The sequence below is a fragment of the Rhinolophus sinicus genome, linkage group LG07 (genome assembly GCF_036562045.2).
Source record: "Rhinolophus sinicus isolate RSC01 linkage group LG07, ASM3656204v1, whole genome shotgun sequence".
NCBI lineage: Eukaryota > Metazoa > Chordata > Mammalia > Chiroptera > Rhinolophidae > Rhinolophus > Rhinolophus sinicus.
Window position 1 is genome coordinate 15,005,085 of NC_133757.1, and position 22,636 is coordinate 15,027,720.

General features: G+C 39.8%; 1 protein-coding gene across 5 annotated transcripts in view; it reads right to left on the reverse strand.

Annotated features, from left to right (window-relative positions):
• Nucleotides 1–22,411, reverse strand: part of VTI1A (vesicle transport through interaction with t-SNAREs 1A) — a 321,981-nt gene extending 299,570 nt beyond the window's left edge. For 2 of the 5 annotated variants that reach the window (XM_074339066.1, XM_019725145.2), the window contains exons 1-3: nucleotides 22,153–22,396; nucleotides 11,775–11,833; nucleotides 7,511–7,621 (exon numbers count right to left, since the gene is read on the reverse strand). In XM_074339066.1, coding sequence (XP_074195167.1) covers nucleotides 7,511–7,621; nucleotides 11,775–11,833; nucleotides 22,153–22,246 — 264 coding nt within the window. In that variant the 5' untranslated portion in view covers nucleotides 22,247–22,396. Of the gene's footprint in view, nucleotides 1–7,510; nucleotides 7,622–11,774; nucleotides 11,834–22,152 lie in introns of all 5 variants that reach the window. The other 3 variants (XM_019725147.2, XM_074339067.1, XM_019725148.2) reach the window with 2 other exon arrangements.
• Between the last annotated feature and the right edge of the window lie 225 nt (nucleotides 22,412–22,636).

Consider the following 22,636-nt stretch of genomic DNA (forward strand, 5'->3'; position numbering starts at 1 on the left):
CCATAATGGCAGCCAGTAACAGTATCTTTCTCATATAATTGTGGATTAAATGAGTAATGCATATAAAGTATTTAGCTCTGGTCTATCTATGATTTTTATTTCTTAAATCACATTCTAACACAGAGAAGACAGGGAGAAAGAACAAAAATGACCTGATGAGTCACAATAAATAAAGGAATATTTTAGTACGAGCTATAATATTGTTAATACCCTTTGATTTGATAATCTGTCTTCTGAGAAATGACGCTGATGAAATAATACTGTTCTAATATGTTCATTGCAGCACAATAAATTATGGAGGCAATAAATGGAAATATGTTAGGATTCAACAAAAGATGAACTAACATCACTGACTGAAATATTAAGCACCCATTAAAATGATTAAGACTTTATAGAAATGGGAAATACCAACGTTAGAATCTGTGTTTTTTAAAAAGGTGGGAAATGTGGCTAGAGTAACATCATTATTATGTAAAATAAAACAATAAATTATGCAAGGAAGTGTGGAAGGGAAAATTGGAAGGAACAAATCAAAATGTAAAATGTGGCTCTTTTGGGGTAATAGGGCTAAGGTGATTTTTTCCCCTTCTTCTTTCTACTCTTCTTTAAGAATATTCCATAATGAGCAGGTATTATTTTTACAGAGTCTCAAACAACAAACATATATTTTTTTTAAAAATGGCAAGCATATTCATTCAGTGTACATAGTGGAGGAAAATTTCTTTTCTGGAATGGGTCTGTCCAGTTTGGCTTTCTTATTTCTTTCTAGAATGCACTTATGTTCCTACAAGAAAGATAAGTTGAAGTTACAATTACAACATATTACCACCAACACTGTCCAAATCTCTGAAACATGCTTTCATGGTTTTCTATAGCTTCAACAGAATAGAAGTAAAATATCTCCAGAGTCATAAGAACAGGAAAGATAAAATGTAAACAAAAGCATCAAGTTCTTGACTTTTCAACAAACACCAAAATTTAAAAGGGTTCCTCTTTCTCATTTGCACGTCTTTAGTCTATCTTAGACTTAAAAAAAAAAAAAGAATATGGTTACTGGATTCATTCATAAACTCCGATACTCAAGTTGTCCATTCACCTTTAAAAGAGACTACAGGTAGTGGCAATAAAAGCTTCAAGCTGCTTCACAACATCCTTTGAACCCTGACCTAAGGGACAAACTCCGATAGTCTGCAGGTAGTTGGGTTCCTAGGACCATTCAGCCACACTGCTGAGACGGTCAATAGAAGTGCCATTCTCTGATGTAGACGGCTCTGTACTAGGAGAGGGTCTAACAATCACATCACGTAGCCTGCCAAACAGGAGAAGGACAGCATTCAGGAACCACTGACATGGGATGGAAGTGAACTTGAGACAGGGGCTAAGAAGCTCTACTTCTAACATTCATTACAATCTAACCCTCTGCCCCAAATCCTGTACGTGTGGGTAGGTCTTGAAGGAAGTTCAGCTTTGCTACAAAAAAGAAATATGCAACTATACAAATCAACCACAAGATGGCGCTAGCATCATAGTACAGTAACATGTGAAAGGCATCAAACTCACCATGTCCTCGTAACCTAATGCTGGCACATCATTTATTTGTTCCTTTATTTTTTTTACTTACTGAGACTTGGTCAAATATTGTATACAATGTTAGAGTTTTTTATTTGTTTGTACAAGTTTAGGGATATTTTTTATTTGATTTGATTTTCTTAAGCAGCAAATAATAATCTTACATTTGAAAAATCCTCAAATACGTTTTCCCCTCTGTTTAGCTTGGTTCATTTCCTGGAATACCCTGACATGATTATGCTCTAGCTAACCTCACACCAATACTGAAAAAAGAAATTACAAAAATAGCTTAAATGTATGAATTCTAATTTTTCTTAGTTATTTTCAAATACATAAAGAGGCTATTAAATTGCTTTTTATGGAAACATGAAACTGGGGGTGGGGGGTTGCAAAGGATCATGGAAAGAACATTAGAATGTGTGTTTAGGTTACTTGACTCTGGTCCTGATTTTAAATAGCAGTGTGACTTAAAGCTAAGTCATTTGATCTCCCTGACCCCCCATTTCTCCATCTACAAAAATAAGGTGATTGGATTTTAATTTCTCTGGACCTAATATTAAGCAAGTGAATAGAATCATCAGAAGTAGTAACAGCGTAAAAGGGAACATAAAGACAACCACTGACATCCTCGAACGTCCCACAATTCTAAATACAAATTATAACTAGAATTTTTCTTTCTATTTTTTTTTTTTTTTTTTTAAGGATGGCGCAGCTCACAGTGGCCCATGCGGGGATCGAACCGGCAGCCTTGGTGCTACCAGCATGATGCTCTCACCAACCGAGCTAACCGGCCACCCATAAACCTGAATTTTAACATCTTTTAAGTAGGTATTTATTCAGTTACAAATTAAATTCTATGACAGATCACTGTAAACAGTAGACTGTTATTTTTTATTCTCAGATGTACACAATTATCCTTTAAGGATTAATAAACAGTAAAACTACACTATACTTTCATGCCAGTCATGATAGAGTAATTGGTCCAAGACTAATCCTCCTACTCTAAACAACTACAAAAACGGACAAAATGTATGAAGCAATTGTTTTGAAACACTGGACAAGAGGCAGGATAAGACTGCAACCCCTCAGAGAAGAGAAACACTTGAAATGAGCCCTACAGTCGCCATGGCTCTCGACCATGTAGGTACTTTCCAGAATATAGCACATTGGGGTGGAGGCCCAATGGAGCACAGCATGTCCCTGAGCTCAGGAGGCAGACGTTGGAGTTTGGGACTGCTGAGATAGATAAAATTTAGCAGGCTAATGGAAAGAGGGAGCCACAGAGAGAAGGAGCTCCAGAAATCTGTAAAGGGGTCTTTTTAAGCCTTTGGCTGAAAACGAACTTGCATGTGCAGAGGGCCACATTCCATGAGGTCTTGCAGAGAATGGGTATTGGGGAGTTATGGATACAGTGGAGATTCTAGAGGTCACCCAAAGCAGGGACACAGAATTCTGACCAAACAGAGGGTAAAGCATTCACTGAATTCTCCTGTCATTCAAATGGAACCCAAGAAAGGCCATACCTCATAAGCAGCACTGCTCTAGACATGTCCTAACAAAGCTTAACAATAAGCTTTGAAGCAGCAATCTGATCTATTAGTAAATTATATGCTTGCCCAAATAAAGCTCAACAGTCTCTAAAACATGCATTCAACAGAGGTGCTACATGCCTATGGAGGCAAAAATTGGTTCTTGGGAGGATGGAGAATCTTAGGTATTACAAAGACGTGTTATCCTCCAAAGGGCCATAGAATATGAACAGACGTATAGATACACAGACTATTTGTAGCATTAAAATTTCATTAGAGAAGAGGGAGGGGCAATTAGAGAAAAAGTGTCTAAAAAGATTCCTTAGAGGGGTAATAATAAAAAAAGATTGAGATGCATTTCTCTAAAATAAAGGCTCTTAGCAACACATGATCCACAATATCAAGCATACAATAATAAAATTACCAGACGTGTGAAGAAACAATGGAACAGAAGGGAAAGCGTAGGGTTGACCTGGATTTTATTCAGCAGGCAATGAGGACTCTGTAGGATTTTGTGGAGAGTGTAACATATTCAGATTCAGTATTAGAAAGATAATTCTGGAGTGGTGTGGAGGGTGGTTTAGAGCAGAGGAGGAAAGGCTACTACAGACTTCCAGACTGAGAAACACGAAGGCTTCCAGCAGTGGAGATGAAAGCAGGAGATATTTAAGTGGCAAGATTGTTAATTCTCAGTGCCCAGTTGTTTGTGCAAGGTGATGCAGAGGGAAAAATTAAAGAAGTGACTAGTATTATGCTTGTCAAATGCAAGTGTTTGTGTTTTAGGGACTCTGGGGCAGAAGTGTCCAGTAAGTAGTAAGAAACATGAATCTGGAGCTATAGAGAGGTCTGGGTTAGAAATGCATAGAGGTGGTCACTGAAGCCACAACAATGGATGACAACACACAGAGTAAGACAGTGGAGTACGTGGACAAACAGCCTGAAGAATCCAGAATCTTCAGAGGAGGAGAGGGGCCAAGAAAAGAAAGAAAATGGACAATGGGGTCTAAGAAAAAAGCATTGAGTTGTCCCCTGCCATTCCCCATTGGTACAAATGCTCCCGCGAAGTTCTGATAGTACAAGAAGAATAGGACAGCTGCTTCCTTTGCAAGAAGCATTGCAAATGAGAGATGAAGGACCATCCCTGGTATCTTTTCTTGGGATTCAATATTTGCAGGTATGGTATATCACCATGAGAAAGTTAATAATATCTTTAAGAAGATAGTCTCCATTCCTTTACAAAATAAAAGACTTAAATATAGAAAGAAAACAGGAATAAAGGAGAGTTACGTAAATAATTCCTGCAGTATATTCAAATACTTGTACATCACGTGATATGGTTTGGTAATGTGGAGAAAACAGTAAAACGGGAGTCAAGGACCCACTCGGTTCTCAAGCCCTCCTAGGGTTTCTCAGCAACTGAGAGGAAAAGCCAGGGTCTTTACCACGGCTCCAGAGCCCTTGCAGATCTTTCTTCTGCCTCCTTCCACCGCCACACACACCTCTGTCTTCTCTCTCCAGCCAGAGACACCCTAACAAAAAGTAGCCTCAACCACCCTGCTAATCACTCTCTGTTCATTTACTCACTTTATTTTTACTTACAGCATTTGTGTAACTACCTGAAATTATGACATACATGTACTTGTTTCTTGTCTTCCCCACTAGAATTTAATTCCATGAGAGCAAGGACTTTAATCTTAAAGGCTTTTTCCAGCATGTTGGACAGCACCTGATAAACCACAGGGCTCAAGAAAGACTTGCTGAATGAAATGTCTGAGCCTCTTGGTTCGATCGTGTATAAAATGGAGATAGTACTCCACACCTGCTCTGTCTACTCTTCACACAATGACATGAGATCACATATGTGAAAGCGCTTTATAAACGGTAAGTCACTGTACAACAGAAGGTGGTGGCACTAGTGAAGGGTGTTCCCCGACACTGCCGAAGAAAGCTGTGGTAGCAGGTACACACATAAACACATGAGTTGTGGATGCATCTTGGAGCACCAGGAACACTCCTCTCTGTTAACGAAAACTTTTCAGTGTTGGGATCCATGTTTTCAAACTTTCTAAAGAGCTTGTTGAGGTCTGCAAAAGCTTCTGCTAAATGCTTCACTGTGGATTTTCACGGGGGTTCTGCTTTTTCTTTTCCTGTGGCTTCCTCTTCTCCTGCCTCTCCTTCAGCTATGCCTTCCTGTCCCATCCCAACCCCTCCTTGTTAGTCTGCTCCTCAGGAACCATCTCTGGGAAATCTCCCACGTCATCCTCATCCACACACAGGTTCAAGTGTTTGCCATCTCAGCCACAGCCTTGTGGATTTTTGCAACCTCCTCACCCTTGGCAAATCCTTTGAAGTCATGCACGAACCTCTTCAGGTCTTCTTCCAAATGCCATTCATCTACTCCTGGGTGACATCACCCCAAGTCCAAGCAAGGTTCTTGATGCAATCGTAGATATTGCAATCCTTCCAGAATTGCATCACTGTCTTCCTCAGTTGCAGCAACAGCCTCGGCAAAGGTCCTCCTCAAGTAGGAGGCCTGAAAAGCATCTATAACTCCATGATCCATTGGTTGGATCAAAGAGGTGGTGTTCGGAGGAAGAAACACCACTTTGATATTGGGCTGAAGATGACCAATAAAAGGAGGATGTCTGGGGGAATTATCAATAATAAGCGAAATCTTGAAAGTATGTTATTCTCCAAACAGTACTTCCCCATTTCGCAGGCATAGCAATTCAGGAGGCCATGTTGGAAGAAGAGCTGGGTTACCCAGGACTTCTTATTGCTCGCATAGTACCCTGAGTGTGTGCTTACTGATAAGCTTGAAGGCCCTGGGTTCTCACTGTGCCAGATCACAAAGGCACATTCCCATTTGTAGCCTGCAACGTACGGCCCCCAAGAAAGATTGTTATCACGTCCTTAAAAGCCTTGAAATCTGGCAGTGACTTGGCCTCCTTATAGATGAAAGTCATTTCAGGCATCCATTTCCAGAATAGGGAGGTTTCATCAATACTGAATATTTGCTCTGACAAGTAATTTTCATCCACAATCAGCACATTTAGAGTTTCCAAAAATTCTTCAGCTGCCTTCATGTCAGCACCCACAGACTCACCACTCACTTTCACATTTTGTAATGGATAACAATTCTGGCGTTGTTTAAACCACCCAGAGCTAGCAGTGAATTCAACATCATAGTCAGGTCCAGCCCTAGCTTTCAACATAACAAACTTTTTGCTTTGGCCATGACGGTCATGGTGCTGAAAGGGATACACTTCTGTGTCTGGCCTTTAATTCAGGTCATTAGAAGTTTCTCCATATTTGATAGAGGCTCTTCTCCAATCTTTGTTAAGTTTCATTGTCTTCAATAAAGCAGATCCTTTAACAGCTTCCGTCACTTTGCTCCTGTTCTTCAAAAGAATAGCTACGATGGAATGGGACACGCCTGACAGGCGAGCAATAACCACCGCTGATTTTCTACTTTCGTCGTCCTTAATCACTTTTAATTTTGATTGCAGGTCAATCACTCAGTGTGGCCCCTTACTGGCAACATTAGCAGTGGAGTTTGTATGCTTAGGGGCCACGATAAACGAAACAACATGAGATTAAATCAAGCACAGGAGAAAATGATGCAATCAAAAGGTGCGGTCATCGTGAGAAGTAGGAGGCTGCTGCCAGTGTAGTATGGCAAACTGATTTAAACATTTTTTCATATAAGTACAAAGAGTACACTTGAAAATGACAAGAAAAAGTAGACTACAGTAAATACACAAACCAGTAACATAGCCGTTTATTATATCATTATCAAGTATTACATACTGTAAATTGTACGTGATTTACTTTTATACGACTGACAGCACAGTAGATTTACACTAACATCACCACAAACCATGCACTGAGCTATGATACTATGATGGCTGCAACATCACTAGGCAACAGAAAGTTTTCAGCTCCGTTAACCATCTGATGGGACCACCATTGTATACATGGTCCGTTATTGACCAAAATGTTATTATGCGGTGCATGGCTGTATGATTTCAGGATATTCATGAGCCACTGAAGTCCATCCGTAAACACTGCATCTTAAAGGCTATAAACTTTGAAAGGCCTGAGATTCGGTTTCAAAATTCTAATAAATGCTAAATACCAATAAGAACTATCCAAACTCAAAGGACCACATGATTTGGATGTATTAGTGAGTCATTAATCCAATGTCCCTGAAATTCCATCATTAGCTAGCTCTGTAAGCATTTTTAGATCCCAAGTCACAAACAATGGAAGGTGTTGTTTGTGTTTTGCACAACTCCTGAAGACAGCACACTTAGTGCTGATTGAGGTGTGTGGAGGAAATATGAAAAAAAAATAAGTGAAAATTCAGTTTAAAGATTGGTAAATATGACAAAAAATGGAATTTGACTCACAAAATCTGTTTCGAGTTTTCCCATTTCTTGCTTGTAGCTTCTCATTCTATTGCTGTACATTCCTCGACTTTGGAGTGGAATCTCTCGAACTTCCAAATCCATCTGTTCAAGCTGGACGGGTGAGAGGAAAACATGATTTAAACCATATGCTTTTTTTTTTTTAACCATATTCTTTTTTTTAAAGAATATTATCTATCTATTTATCTATCTATCAATCAATCAATCTATCTATCTATTAAGGAGGGCGCAGCTCACAGTGGCCCATGTGGGGATCGAACCGGCAACGTTGGTACTACCAGCACCGAGCCCTAACAAACTGGGCTAACCAGCCACCCCTATATGCTTATTATTACTTGACCAGACTGTTAGAGCTGAAAAGATTTAATTCCAATTCCTCGTTTTACAGCTGAGGAACCAGGGAGCAAAGTGCCCGTAATCAAATCACATTGGGACTACTTTTGTGCTTAATTTTTGTTTAGGTCAAACAGCTACTGAGCACTTGTCAAGTGACACACAGAGTGACACAAAGCGCTTACTTTAACAAGAATTTATATTAAAACATATGCATTACTCCAAACATCAATAATAATGATTATAATATCCTTGGCGTATTCTATCATTCAGTCCAAGCTGGTTTGGTCTTCTGGCCTTAAAATACCAGAACTATGGGAAGATAAACCAAACCATTACTTCTATTATTAATCCATAAAACGTCTGCCCAATCTTAGTTATTTGGTGAAAATTCTTCTGGAAAGTCTTGTCTGATTAGGAAAATCACATACCGACCAATATGTGATCTCGATCTCCAGCCTAACTCCTTATACTTTATAACCATGTTGGTAGGAAATTAAATGGGTACAGTAATATGCTACAGTAATATACAAAGCTCACTGAAATCACAGCAGGGCAGTTTTTAACAACCTGTCATTACATATCACTTTGAAGACAACATATGAGCATTTAATGGGAGGCAGCACAGACATATTACGATGGTTAGAACACAGGCTGTGACGTCAGATGCCTGCACTCACATTGTAGGCTCCACTACTTACCACTCAGGCAAACTTGGACAGCTTTCTTAACCTCTCTGGGCCTTACTTTTCTCATTTCTAAAAATAGTATGTCTTTTGTAGGGTGGAGATTAAATGGGGCAATTCCTATAATGTGCTTGGAACAGTGTCTCCTACTTGGTAATCACTAGATTAATATTAATCTAGTGACGATTACTGACGATGGAGAAAAAATACAGCCAGCATGGGACAAGGTATCAGAGGTAACTTATTTATACTTGGTATTGAAAAATAAAAACAACAAATTGGTTCAAGCCATGTCTGATAAAATCACATCCAAATATGTTGCCGTATATTTTTTCCTTATAAAGCCCTCTAACAAGTATTTCCATGAACACTGTAAGCTTATCACTAATAAAACTCTTAAAACTAATAAAACTCTTATCACTAATAAAACATCTCTCCAGTGTTAGAGATTAAATAACTAGAACACAGATAAGTCAGAAAACCATGTTTTAATTAACAAGCCTCAATTTTAATAAAGAAAAAAGGTAATTTTAATTAGTCTTGATTAAGCAGTGACCGCTAAATTATAACATGTCTCAACATAAGCGTTAAGTACCAACAAATTAAATAATAACTTAATAAGGCAACTATTTAAAGCACTTCTCTGAAATCGTCCTTAAGTACTTATTTCTAACAAGGTGAATAGGATCATCCAGACAAATCATCGCAAAAGTACATGTAAGTGAAAATCCAAGAGTTAAGTACATTTTTGTTTAAAGCATTTTACAAGGACACTTAACACTTAACTACAAGTAGGCAAGAAAGGAAAAAGGAAACACACAACGAGCACCTACAAGGAAAGCGGGAGTAAGGCTAATTAATATGTATGTATTTTGTGTTGTCACCACACTCACAGAGACAAGGCCAAATGGAAGACACAATAATTAAAAGACACGCAGTGTCCAAGAAATAAACACAAACTAATTATTCAGCAGAAACACAACTGACCCTAGTTAAGTCAAATCAAAAGCAAGCTGTTCTCATCGAAAGGATAGTGTGTAATATAATGAACGGTATTCTTAATACGAATGTCATCAAAATGAAGGAAATCAGCTTTCTGATCGCTTTAAACAAATAGAAATGCGTATCTTAGGCAACACTCTTTATGTTAGTAGCAACTAAAGATGACTGTGAGTTCCATAAGGAAACGACTATGTTTTACATTTCTTGGTACAGTAAAGCCTTGGTTATTAGGAGACCAGCTTTCCAACATTATCCAGTAAGTGATGACTCCAAATAAACCAACACACAGATTTTGACAGCAAAAAAACTGCTATTGAGAACTCAACAACAATATGAAGTCAACTCAAGATGCAAAAATTGACCAATTTATTTATACTGAGCCGACCAACCAGAAGGAAGAAGTGTCCTGACTGGCAGCTGTGGTTTGTAAAAAGTCAGTCTTTTTCATGAGAGAAGCAGTTATTCAACTGGAATATAAGGAGAAAAGAAAAGGGGAAAAGCACTTCAAATAAAAAAGGGGGGGAGGCGGAAACTTTCAAAAGACAGGCAAACATAAGAAGCTGTGGCGATTAGAAGTGAAGCTGCCACTGCAGAGACAGTGCCAAGAAGTCAGCAGAGATCAGAAGACCTTCCAGGGAATGGAGTGCATCAGACATTCTGACGGCTAGAAAGGAACCAGCCACGGAGAAGACAGGGCGAGCAGCTCCGCAACTCAATGTCTTAGCACTCGAGGACAGAGAGGAAATGTCTACTGTGCACTGGGGAACAACAGCCACTTACTCCTTCACACCCCCAAAGCAGCTACCCCACCCCCTCCTCCACTGTTCATAAATGTTACTCAGCCAAATAAACTTGGGAAATGTTCCATACTCTAGCCGCCCCCTGTAATCCCTTCTTAGAGATTCTTAATGCCACTTAGCCTACTTAAGGGTTCAAGAGGGTTCTGTAGAAAAACAACAACGAAGGCCTCAACCTCTAACTCTGTTTAAGCTACAAACTTCTTTGAATAGGTAACACTGTTAATAGAAACACACTTTGGGAAACGTCCTAAGTATCTGAGTCAGCTATACTGAAGGCACACCAAGCAGACCCTTTAATATTTAGAAAAGCAACACACTGATTTAGGACCACAATGCATGGCAAGTTGAATCATACCTGCAATAGTCAGCTTTTAAAACCAGAAATTGGGACACAATACTTTTTACTCCCTGATTTGTGAATGTATTTATATCAAAAAAGTAGTGAATGTGCTAGAGCTCTGGGATCAGCATATCTAGATACAAATCCTTACTCCACCACTTACTGGGTATGAGAAGACAGACAAATAACTTAATCTTCCAAAGCCTCAGTTTCCCCATCCACAAAAAGGATGTGTGTATGTGTGTGTGTGTGTATGTTGTATATGTGTGTGTAGTAACAGTGTTGAAAAAAATCACTCTTCCATGGTTTTATCAGACTCCTAAGAGTCCTACCAAGAATGCAAGGCTTTAACTGCTCTTTTCCCTGGACCTTTCTCAGGGTTGTATTTGCAGGGAGCAGCCTTCGGGGAGGAAATATGTGTCCGTCTTGGACGAAGAGTAGGCTTGTTTACAGGCTGCTGTAAAGCAGTACATTTCCCAGGCTCTGCATTCCTCTCCTGTAAGATGTTCCACTGTACGTAGAGGCATACATCTAGGGCCATCTGCATCAGTCTTATGGGAATTGGGGCTCAGGGAACTGATACCACCTTGCTGAAACTCTGGTAGCTGCTTTGCTGTGAGTAATAAAACTCTTTTATCTCTGACCTAGAAATCTCATATCTTTTATCAGCATCCATGAAATTGTGACAAGCTCACTTGTTAGTGAGCCAGTAGGGGAACATCTCAGATCCTTAACAGGTTTTGATAAATAGTACTTGTCTCATAGAATTTTGGGAAAAATTAATATTATAAAGTAATATGCTTATCCCAGTGTCTGGGACCCAGTATGCCTTTAACAAGCATTCGCTATTTATAGCTATTATGACAATTAAGGAAGAAAAATTAGAGGTGGACATGTAATGAATCACCTTTATTAAGAATAGAATTCCAAGAAACTATTAAATTCTCTTCAATTTAAAAATGGATACATTTCAAATTATAAAATGCTAATCAGTCATGTTTCACATTTCTACAGTGCCAATAGGAAGGCATCGGCTTAGATGACTCTGGTTGTGTGTTAAAATATATTACCAAGTCTCTACATACCAGTTCTTTTGCTTCTTCAAGCTGTTTCTCCACATTTGCAACCATTTGTTTCTTCTCATCTGAAACAAACAATAATATCAAAGAATTGCTAAGGATACAAATAAATTTAATGTTTAAAAACTTCTATTTTTGTATACCTTTTTCCTTTCTGGTCAATCAGATTAGAGAATTACAATATCAGACAAATGACCATATCATTTTTTGGTGGGTTAGAAACCACTTCAAGCCACTGATTGTAGGCTATCTGGAAACATACAATCCTGTGGAATACCTAGTGATTAAGAGATACCATAGCATTTTAAAGAGAAATAAAAAACTATTTTGTCCTTTAGAAGAAACTGTGTCAATAACCGCATATGTAATGGTGACTTGAGGAATCTGCAGTCTTAACTTTAATAAATTGGTTATGACTGATTTACAAACGTAATTTAAAAGTCACAAAAATAATTCCTAAAAGTGGACAAGATCACACAATCCTTTAGAAAAAATTATGCATTCATTAACGCTAAGAATCGGGTGTAATGGAAGAAATAATTAGACTATGATTCCAAACCCAAAGTCACTACCTACCTACTCACTGATTATGGAATCCTGGGTAAAAAATAGTTTTTTCTGAGACTGTCCTCTCAAAAAACAAAGATTAAAAATACCTACTGGATTATTTTTAGCTCAAATAAGCTGATACAAATGAAATTACTTTAAAAATGTGTAGTCTCTGTATGTGGTTCATTCTAACTTTACCAAAATCTAGTTATAACCCAATTGTAATTCCCTTTGCTGGGAAAGATGTCCCGGCAGATATTGTCAGAAAACTTTCCGCTACTCCCATTGCAAATCAACCAGCCCATTTGTTCTGAGACTGCATTAAGTTTTGTGCTAACCAAATTTATTGAACATTTATAGTTTTGCCTGCCTAGCACCCTTTTTTCTCAGGCAATCACACCAGTTCTTTGGAGGCTCTCCTTCAACGAACCGGTCAATGGGAGATGCTATCTCCTTCTATGAGCCTGCTTCTCCAGTCACAGCAACTCGGCAAAGGATGGGCTTCTCATCCTAGCTGGGCCAATTCTAGTAGCTCGGTCCCTCTGACCACATTGGGTTGGGGTCGGGTGGGCATATGACCCAAGCCAACCAACGGGAAAGTCTTTTCCTCTCTCTTGGTAGAGTTATGAGAACACAAGATTAGAAGCTGTGGGCACACACTGTCCTAGTAACAAAGAGAAAGTCAGTTTGCTGTGGTTGAGAATGAAGCCTACATTTAGAAACAAACAGAGCTGAGAAGTAGATATAAAAAAATGGATGAATGGATGGATGGATGGATGGATGGATGGATGGATGAAACAGATTAGATAAATTTAGTAACTTAGTTTCTGGTTCTAGATAACTCTGAGACAGGTTTTGCTTGACTTTATCATGGTTAGGTTTCTTGAACCAACAAATTTCTTTTTCTTTCACTAAAATTGGGTTTCTGTGATTTGAAACCTAATGATTACTGACTGACTAATACAACAGACTAAAAAAGGCATGACGTGTGAAATGGGTACAACACCTACTAGCTAACTAGCCCCTTAGGAGTCAACACTAAGTGGGAAATCTTTAGTAGGCATTATTATTTTACAAAAATCACAATTAGGTTCTGCAAACCCTAACCTCCTCCCTTTGGGGGGGGTAAGCTGTCATATGAGGTGTTTTGTGTGTCCTCTAAATATTTCTCCCTAAGAAAATGCACATTTGGAATTAAAACTCAACTTTATTTTCCCTCTTTGAAAAAGTCAAACCTACATATGGCCAAATTAAAATTTCAGTATATGACGATCCCAAATTTATGTGATTCTGGCACGTCAGCCCACCTAACATCTGCACAAGTCATAGTGAAACTGCACTATATTTTTGTGATAGAGCAGAATATAAAATAGGACGAGCCATCTTGGCCCAGGAGTGAGATTACGTATTCACATATCAGAAGGAACATCTTGTTTTCTTTAAGGTACTCAGCTATTAGCAAAGGCCACGTCATGGCCGTCCAGGCCCAGTAGACACCAATTTTTCTCATTAACAAAGCACAACACACAAAACAGCCTCCCTTGACCTGGATTCCCCTTCCATCCAGTCACACCTCCCTTCCTCATCGGCCATTCCTCCCTGTCACCTCGCCCCCATCCCACCATCCCACGGACTCTCACTAACAGTGACCTTTCCTCTGCCCAAACTAATGGACATTCCTTGGTGCTGTTTTTATTTAATCTTGTGGCATCTGACACTCTGCTTCTCCCATCCTGTCACTTCCTCCTGTCCTGGCTTCCACGGCATCCTGACTCAGTGAGTCTCCTAAGCACTCACTTCTGTCTCAGTGTCGTCTGCTGGCCGGCCTCTTTTTCAGCCCATCCTTTAACTGTTGCTGTTCTTCAGAGTCCAGTCCCTGCTTTTTCTCTCGTGACTACCATCTAGGTCCCTGGGCATGTTCACTCGCTCCCATTTTTTTCCTGCCATCTTATCCATTTATGATCCTAAGTCTTTACTTCTCTCTAATCCTGGTATGTTTCCAGAATTCTACAACTTTACTCCCAATGGTAATGTTCCACCTGGACCACCTGGCAAACTGCCATTCAAAACTCTCTTCAGAAATCATTACCTTGGTGAAGGCTTTCCCAACCCAACAAAATGTTAACCACTTTCACCTACACCTGTAACTTTTACCTAATCCTAGTAATTTACCTCACATTTACTGGTCTGATTTGCCTTCTAGCTTGGAAGCTCTGGGAAGACAAGAACTGTGGCTTAATCATCTTTATAGTCCTATAATCTAGCACTGAGCCTGGCATATAACCAGTTCTCCAAAAAAATGATGTTAAATTGAACAAACAGTGTAGGCCAGTGCGTTTGCAGGAGAAGCTGCAATTCCAATCACCCGGCTTTTCGCGTCTCTCCACAGGCCCCCCTCCCCCATTTAAACTTCCTAAAATGGGGCTTTGATTGGATCACTTGAGCCTAGCAGTCAAGGTCTTCCCCATTCCAGACCCAAGCAACCTTTCCAGGTCTATTTCCAAATACCAGCTCCCCAGTATGTGTGGTGCACGGTAACCAGGCAGACGATCCATTCCTGCCCAAACACATCACTGTTCTTTTCTGCTCTAAGCCTTTGTTCAAGTTACCATCTGGGGTTCTTTGGTTGAATATAACAGAACTGATGATTCTGGCTAACGTAATCCCCAAAAGGGGATATATTAGAATAATGTGGGGGTGGATCATGGCAACAGAGAAAAATGAGCCCACAAGCTCGAGGGGGCCAGAACCCAGGGTTGCTCAGGGTCCCCAGGGAGCAGGAAGTCACTGACAGTCTGTGAAAGGAGAATCTCGAGCAGCAACACCATAGGTTAGTGTTGACTCTTCTTGGCTCACTCTGCTCAAAATTCCCAGCCAAACTTCTGTACATGTCCTTCCTACAGGAATGCATTCACCTCTTGACTTAGGGCACGGCAGCCTGTCACTGTCACCAAGACTGGGTTTAGGTAGTTCCTCAATGGAAAACTGCTGTCAAAACATACAAAGGAGGATTCTGGGCAATCTGATGTCCACTGTACCCACATACTGCAATGTCTTATAACATCGTCTTTCCCAGGTTTTCTCTGTCAAATCCCACCTATCTTTCCAGGTGATCTCCTGGGACACAATCTTATCTCCCCTGGATTCCTAGACCTCTGTGCTCTGCACTAGTGGCACCAATGGTCATTTGAAATTGGTTTCTATAGTTTTCTCTTCAGCCTCATTTCCAGCCCCTTGAAGGCAGGGACTGCTCTGGACATATCTTTGTCCTAACTCCGCATTCAGCACAGAGAGCTGGACATGGTAGGCGCTCACCACAGTCTCACTGAATGAATGGATCAGTCTTACATTTAGCAACATATTTGCTAGTCACAGAGAAACTGAGGGGGGAAAAAGTGTATCAATGAGGACTTGGGCAAATCTTCTCACCTGGAATGGTAACTTTCCCTTTATGAAAGAAATAATTAAATTGGGATGGGGGCTGGGAGGGGTAATACAAGTAGATCATTTCTTCATAAAATTCATTCCATGATGGCACCGTCAGAAATAATTATGGAGCTGAGCCAACCTTTGGTTGGCCCTCTGTAATGTTCCTCATATTTGTAAAAGAAGAATTAAAGAGGTGACAATTTAGGAGGAACATGAGAAGGAAGGAAGGAAGGAAAGAAGGAAGGAATTAGAGGACTTTGGAAATATCTCCCGACATTAAGTTTTGGTAACGCTCTGGCAGGAGTCGTGTGTAAGTCCCAAGAGAGCTTCATGCTGCCCCCCAAATGGCCTCCGCTGTACAATGGCAGGTTCCTAGGGATCAGAACTTCATAACTAACAGCTGTCATTGTTTTCATGGGCCTCTGTGCTGAACATTTCCACACTCCATCTTCACAACAACCGCTTGGAGGGACCAGTATCATTCCATTCGCAGGCAAGTAGCCTCAGTGGTTAAATAATTTCTCCAAAGTTCAACAGCCAATAAGTGTCCGAGTTAGCATTCCAACTAGGCCTGTCATCCAGAACTGAGCTCTTCACCTCACTGTATAAAATACACTATGTAAGCTTTCTCACTTTTTTCTCCACAGACAGGCCTGATGAGTGCTGATGTACACCTAAGTCTTTGAATAGTATAATCTTTTCTTGCCTATTCAATAGTATTAACGGAAGTGCTCGGTTAGCCTTGCACACCCCCCATAAAGTACAGTGAAAGTGGCAGGGCTCACTGCAGTTCAGTACCTGGTACCCGTCTTTGTGTGATGTAGGTATTTTAAAATAAAACCAGCAACAGAAATTATGCACTGGGAAACAAAGTAAAGCCACAAATAAAGAAACTTTTTATGTGAGAGAATTTAAAAATGATATATTATTAATGCTACACTGTGTAGCATGGTATAGAATGGTTAATGTTAACACAAAGCCAATCTAGAATGACCCATGGGATAATGGATTAGAATTGGAGATATCAGTATGAACTCATGTTTAGCGCACTACACGTATAAATGGCTACATACACAGGTATTTATCGATATGCATACATACATGAGTTAGTATACACACAGGTATTTCCTTGCTCTGCCAGCTGAGAGGGCATGGAGACAATAATACCAATGAACACACTTAGTGCCTAGATGTTGGTTTCTAACACCATTTTTCAATAAAGGAAACAGGACTCCTTGGAAAAATGGCTGATTCTAGGACTGGCATAGGAGCAACACAAGATGATCCTGGAATATCTTCTAATACTAGTAGGTAAGAAAGTACTAAGAAACAAAAAACAAAAAACCAACCCCCCAGTGATGGGGGTATATCAAAAGGCTACAGAAGTCAACTGAAAGGGCTTCCAATGGTCAAAATTGGAACAATCTGAGCAATAAAATAAAGTAGTATTAGAATATAACACAAAGTACAAAATACATATCCTGAGTTTATGGATATAAATGACTGAATAAATAAATAAACTGAGGATAGACAAACCACTCCCGTATAGAAGAATTCCAAATAATTTATGTAGATACTAAGCCTTCAAGGAGATGGAGCCCTACCCCTGCTCCTTAAGTGTGGGCTATGCATGTGATTTCCTTCCAAACAGTCTAGAAAAGGAGAGCTATGAGTAACTTTACAGTAGAGAAACCTGACAAACGCTACCATAGCCAGAAGATCAAAGTCAACATCAGTACCGGAATATTCTGTTACAATATGTAGTCTTGCTATGATTTGGTGAAAACGGTGCTTTACCTCTGTGGTCTTCCTCCCCAAAACCAATAACCCCATTCTGACCATGAGAAACACATCAGGCAAATCCCAGTTGAGGTACAGTCTCTAAAATATCTGGTCAGTATTCTTCTAAACTTTAAAGTCATTAAAAATAAGGAAAAGCCTGAGAAACTGTCACTGCTAAGAGGAGCGGAAGGAGCCAAGCCTACTCAATGTTTTGTCGTAACCTGGATTGGATCCTAGAATAGCCAAAGGACATTAGGCAGAAAACTAAGGAAACCTGAATTAAGTAAGGACTTCAGTTACTAGTAACGTATTAATACAGGTTCACTGGCTACAACAGATGTATTACATTAACCAGATGCTAACAACAGAAGGAACAGGGTATGGGGTATAGAGGGATTCTCTGGATTATATTTGTGATTTTTCTGTAAATCTAAACCTATTCTAAAACCAAAAGCTCATTTCTAAAAAAATCACTGAAGCTATTACTTAGGATAACTAAGTTGCTGAAGGGAGAGAGGTCCCTCTGGGATTGAAGTGTGTGTGTGTGTGTGTGTGTGTGTGTGAGTGCCTAGCTCAAATCCTACCCAGTCTGCTACACTGACTGCCCCTGAGCGCCTGAATTGGGACTGGATCCACCCCTTCAATTCTAACTCTCTAGAAAAATAGAAATGTAATGCATGCAAGCCACTAGGCAATTTTAAATTTTCTAGTAGCCACATTTTAAAAAGTAAAAAGAAACAAGTGAAATTAGCTTTAATATATATCTTTTAAAGTTTTAATAATCTTTAACCCAATATATCCAAAATATTCTCATTTCACGATGTGGCAATAGCCACGTTTCAGGTGCTCAATAGCTACATAGGGACATTACAGTTCCAGAGCCCCATGTATTTGAAGCAAACCAAAGTATTCAGAAACAAAAGCAGATTTTTCTGAATTCTCTCACTACAACCACCTTGAAAAGGCAAGAGAGAATTATGATACATTTCTGGCTTCTTCCATACATAGCTACGTCTGGTCTCCACATCTCCATGACTTAGCATAACTAATCAGCTAAATTCAAGCATTTCCTTCCAGAAAGGATATTCGTCTTGTTCCACCACTTCCACTTTTCTCCCTGATTCCCTCTTTGATATCCTGAGTTCAAATTCCAATTCCAATTTCATATCCCAAAGTCCCTGATCATTCATCTCCCTTCAAATGCCGATGTTCAAGAGATTCACCTAACTCGAGTCTAGGCACAGGAAGAAAATAATAATTGAGGTCCAAGGTTCCTTTAAGGGTTCAATTAATATAGCAAAGTCTGAGGAGCTGGGTCCTGACTAACCCTATCAGCTTTTGTCATCAGCAGCAGCCATAACATCCACCACTAATGGCTAAGTTATCATGTACCTTCTCTGGGGTAAGAAAATGTGCTAGTATGTTATATGTTTCATTTCATTTGATTTTTACAACATTGTAGGGTTGAAACTATTACCACTCCCACCATCACACACAGTTTTACAGACGAAAGAAGCAGGCTTAGAGACACCAAGCAATTTGCCCAAGACTGCACATCTAGTAAGTAGCAGAGCTCGGACTCTAAACAGATCTGATGCCATGTGTGAATCTTCACCAATTTGTCATTAATACATTTCTTGGTATTTCTGACTATAGCCACAAAGTGATAGGATTAACAGTAGACCACTTACGGCTCTGTGAATGATGAAATAAACAACTAATTGCAAGAGACCATTTTGTTTAAGATCCTTCAGGAAACCTGCCTGATGTAATGGATCTTTTGCACCTGTAAAGTATCCTCCTAACTTAGAATTCACCACCAGAGGAAAAGCAACTTCACAATTAGTATTATAGTTTCCATTCATCCATTTTCCTGACTTTACCACAGAACACTAATCATTAAAATCAAATTTCAAATACAGTGCCCCAAGGGTATTGCCATAAAGGGACTAATCCATCTCATTAGTCCAATTTCAAAAATTAGTTGAGATTCAAACACCGTAGTCTAAGAGCAAAGTCTTTTTATTATTTAAAACATATCACAGAGCAATCAAATTTTTTTTAAATGAAGTTTAAAAACATTCAATCTTTTCTATTCTCTTTGAAAGTAACACTTTAATACACTATACATACATAGCAGAGAGTGCAGTTAATTGCAATAAATTCCACTCTCTGTACTTATATATTAACAATCTTACTCCCTCAATTTATATAAGTTACTATGTTAGAAAATAAACTGCTTTGGCTGAGTTTCCTCCAATTTTCAACCTTCTTAACTGAAGTAAATTAAAGTCACTTCTGAGTCGACCACTAGTGATGGCCAGAAAAAGAGATTATAATTTTTAATAATACTTTTTTTGCCATGATTGTACATATTAATTTGTTAGTCCACAGACATACATCTGAAATTCGTAACTATGTAGGTATATTTCTCAGCTTTTTCTATTTATCAATTAGAAGCAGATTATAAAGTGAGCAAGCACAAGTAATTATTAGGAGGAAACCACTGTATGTTTAGGAATTACTAGTATCCAATTATTCCAGTCAAAGTCTCCTTTCACTCCTAATACCATGTTTCCCCAAAATAAGACCAGGTCTTATATTAATTTTTGCTCCAAAAGATGCATTAGGGCTTATGTTCAGGGAATGTCATCCTGAAAAATCATGTTAGGGCTTATTTTCTGGTTAGGTCTTATATTCGGGGAAATAGGGTAGCCATGTTATACTACAGCTAAGGAGAGTCAAGGCTTTATTTTTAACACATTTAATTTGTTTCCTTCTATGTGGTAAGAATGGTTACATTAAAATTCAAAGACAAGAAAAAAATAAATTGTAACGAAATCTGTTTTCTTGGAAACAGTTTTTACAACTTTACACCCAGGGATGACTTTGTTACTTTATAAAACTTCCAAAAAAGCAATTAGCCCAAACGAAAAACGTTTCTACTACTAACACTATTACAATGAAAAATAAGCAACAATCCAACTGAAACCACAAATCCTGATATTCTGAGGCTCTGGGACTGAAGTCAAAGGAAGTAGTCTCCAATAATAATGACCACAAAACTCAAGATGATCTTGGGCAGTGGAGAAAAGCAGAGCTGAAGAGAAGAGGCGAGGTGATGTGTCAGGAAGTGGTGAGGCCATCGGCCACTCTCTCCCCAAAAATCTCGGAAGCAGCAGAGCTCGGTGGAATATGCTACCTTCGTTCTCTCCTCTTGTTCCCTCACTTGGGCTCATAAACCTCTTTAAGACATCATCCACCTCCTTCAGAACTAACTGGGACTTCAGGAGATGAGTGGGGTGTAAATTCAGAGATCCTGGCTTCAAGCAAATATCCCTATTAATAGAAAATAGGTGGGGTGAAGAAAAACAAAGAAATAAAGGAAGAAAATTATTTTAAACACATAAATTTGTGGGGGGGGTAGGGAAAGGGAAAGAGGGATAACAACTTAGGTCCAGGAGATATTATTGCCGGCATCAAGGATTGACTAACAAGGTGGCACAGTGAAGTGCTCACCAGTTCACAGATCAGTGAACACGTCTACACTTTACAATAGGGCTAAGGTAAGGCCAAGTCTAGCATTCCAATGACGGTTCCATTTCCCTCACAAAAAAAGCCAAAAAGTAACAATCCCATCTGCAACTAACTACTTAAATTAAATCTGTATTTAGAGAAAGATAAATTCTAAAACAATGTCTTACAAACAAAAATCACAAAGTATCACATGTATATATATGTGTTCACTTACTTAAACATGCAATGAGTCCCTTCTAAATAAATGCCAATGAAATCAAACATAACTCCCACCTTCACATAGTTGAAAGTCTAGCATGGAAATAAGATGTGCTAAAACACAAAAAACACTTCTGGATGGAAGTTGTGGAAGTTTAAAAGTGAGAAAAATTAGCCTGTACCATTAGCCTTTGCATAAAATTGGGTTATCGACCTCCTCCACCTCCCCGCAAGAAGAATGAGAAATAATAAATGGGGTTGGGGCATGAAAAATACTAATGATAATAGCAGGTAACACCAAGGAAAGGCGTTACACATGCTAAATAATTTAATCTTCACAACAGCACTACGAGATCTACAAATTCTCCCCATTTCACCAAGAAGGAAAGTTGAGAGAGGTTAAGAAACTTGCCTAAATGCCACAACTTCTAGGTGGCAGAGCTGATACATGAATCCTGGCACCGTGGCTCTTTACCCTGTTTTGCTGCATGTGATAATAACGTCATTACTAACAAAACGTCAGATTCATAATCTAGGTACGTTCATTCATTCTTTCTGAATACTCTCACATCTTTATATTTTACAAACAAACAGACCAAAAAAATCCAACCTACAACAACAAAAATCTAAGTCTCAGAGAAACATTCCCAAAATTATGCAAGTAACAAGGTGGCGGAGCCCGGACTGTAGCCCCGAAGGGCTCTTTTCACTGCATCCAGGTTGGACTGTCCCTTTACCCTCAACTAACTCAAGCTCCATTCCTCCGGGGGGGCCCAGCACCAGCGCACTCCAGCCTCACGCCTCAGAGACACCTGTGCAGACGGCGTTCCATCGCCCAAGCCCCCCGGCTCTGCAGGCCACCCCCTCCCAGCCAGGATAGGGGTCTCACCAGGAGGGAGTCGGGGGACCCTTGCTATCTTGTTTGTGATCTCTGCAGTGAGCACGGCGAAGTCCTGCTCGTAGCCTTCGAAGTCGGACGACATGGCGGCTCCGGAGTGCTCGGCCCGGGCTGGAGCCTAGATCGGGGCAGGGGTCACGCAGGGTAGGGGGACGCCGTGTAGCGAGCCTGGGAGCTGCCCTCAAGAGCAGAACGGAGATCAGGGGACAGCTCCCGGCCCGGCCGCTTCCTGGTTGTCCGACGCAATCTCGGTCCTCTGGAAATTGGGCTGGGTGCGCTTTTTATTTCCGCTCAGACTTCAAAATTAAGAAATCTGCGAAGGAAAACCACTTCAATTAGTGCCCCCAAATGGCTCCTAAAATATTCAGGTCCTCAGGGATCACTGAAAGCTTCCCTCCCCCCCTCCCCACGTTCTGGAAAGCGGTTCCCTCCCCCCGAGCCACGGGTACAGGCGCTTGCTTCGGAAGGGAAGTTT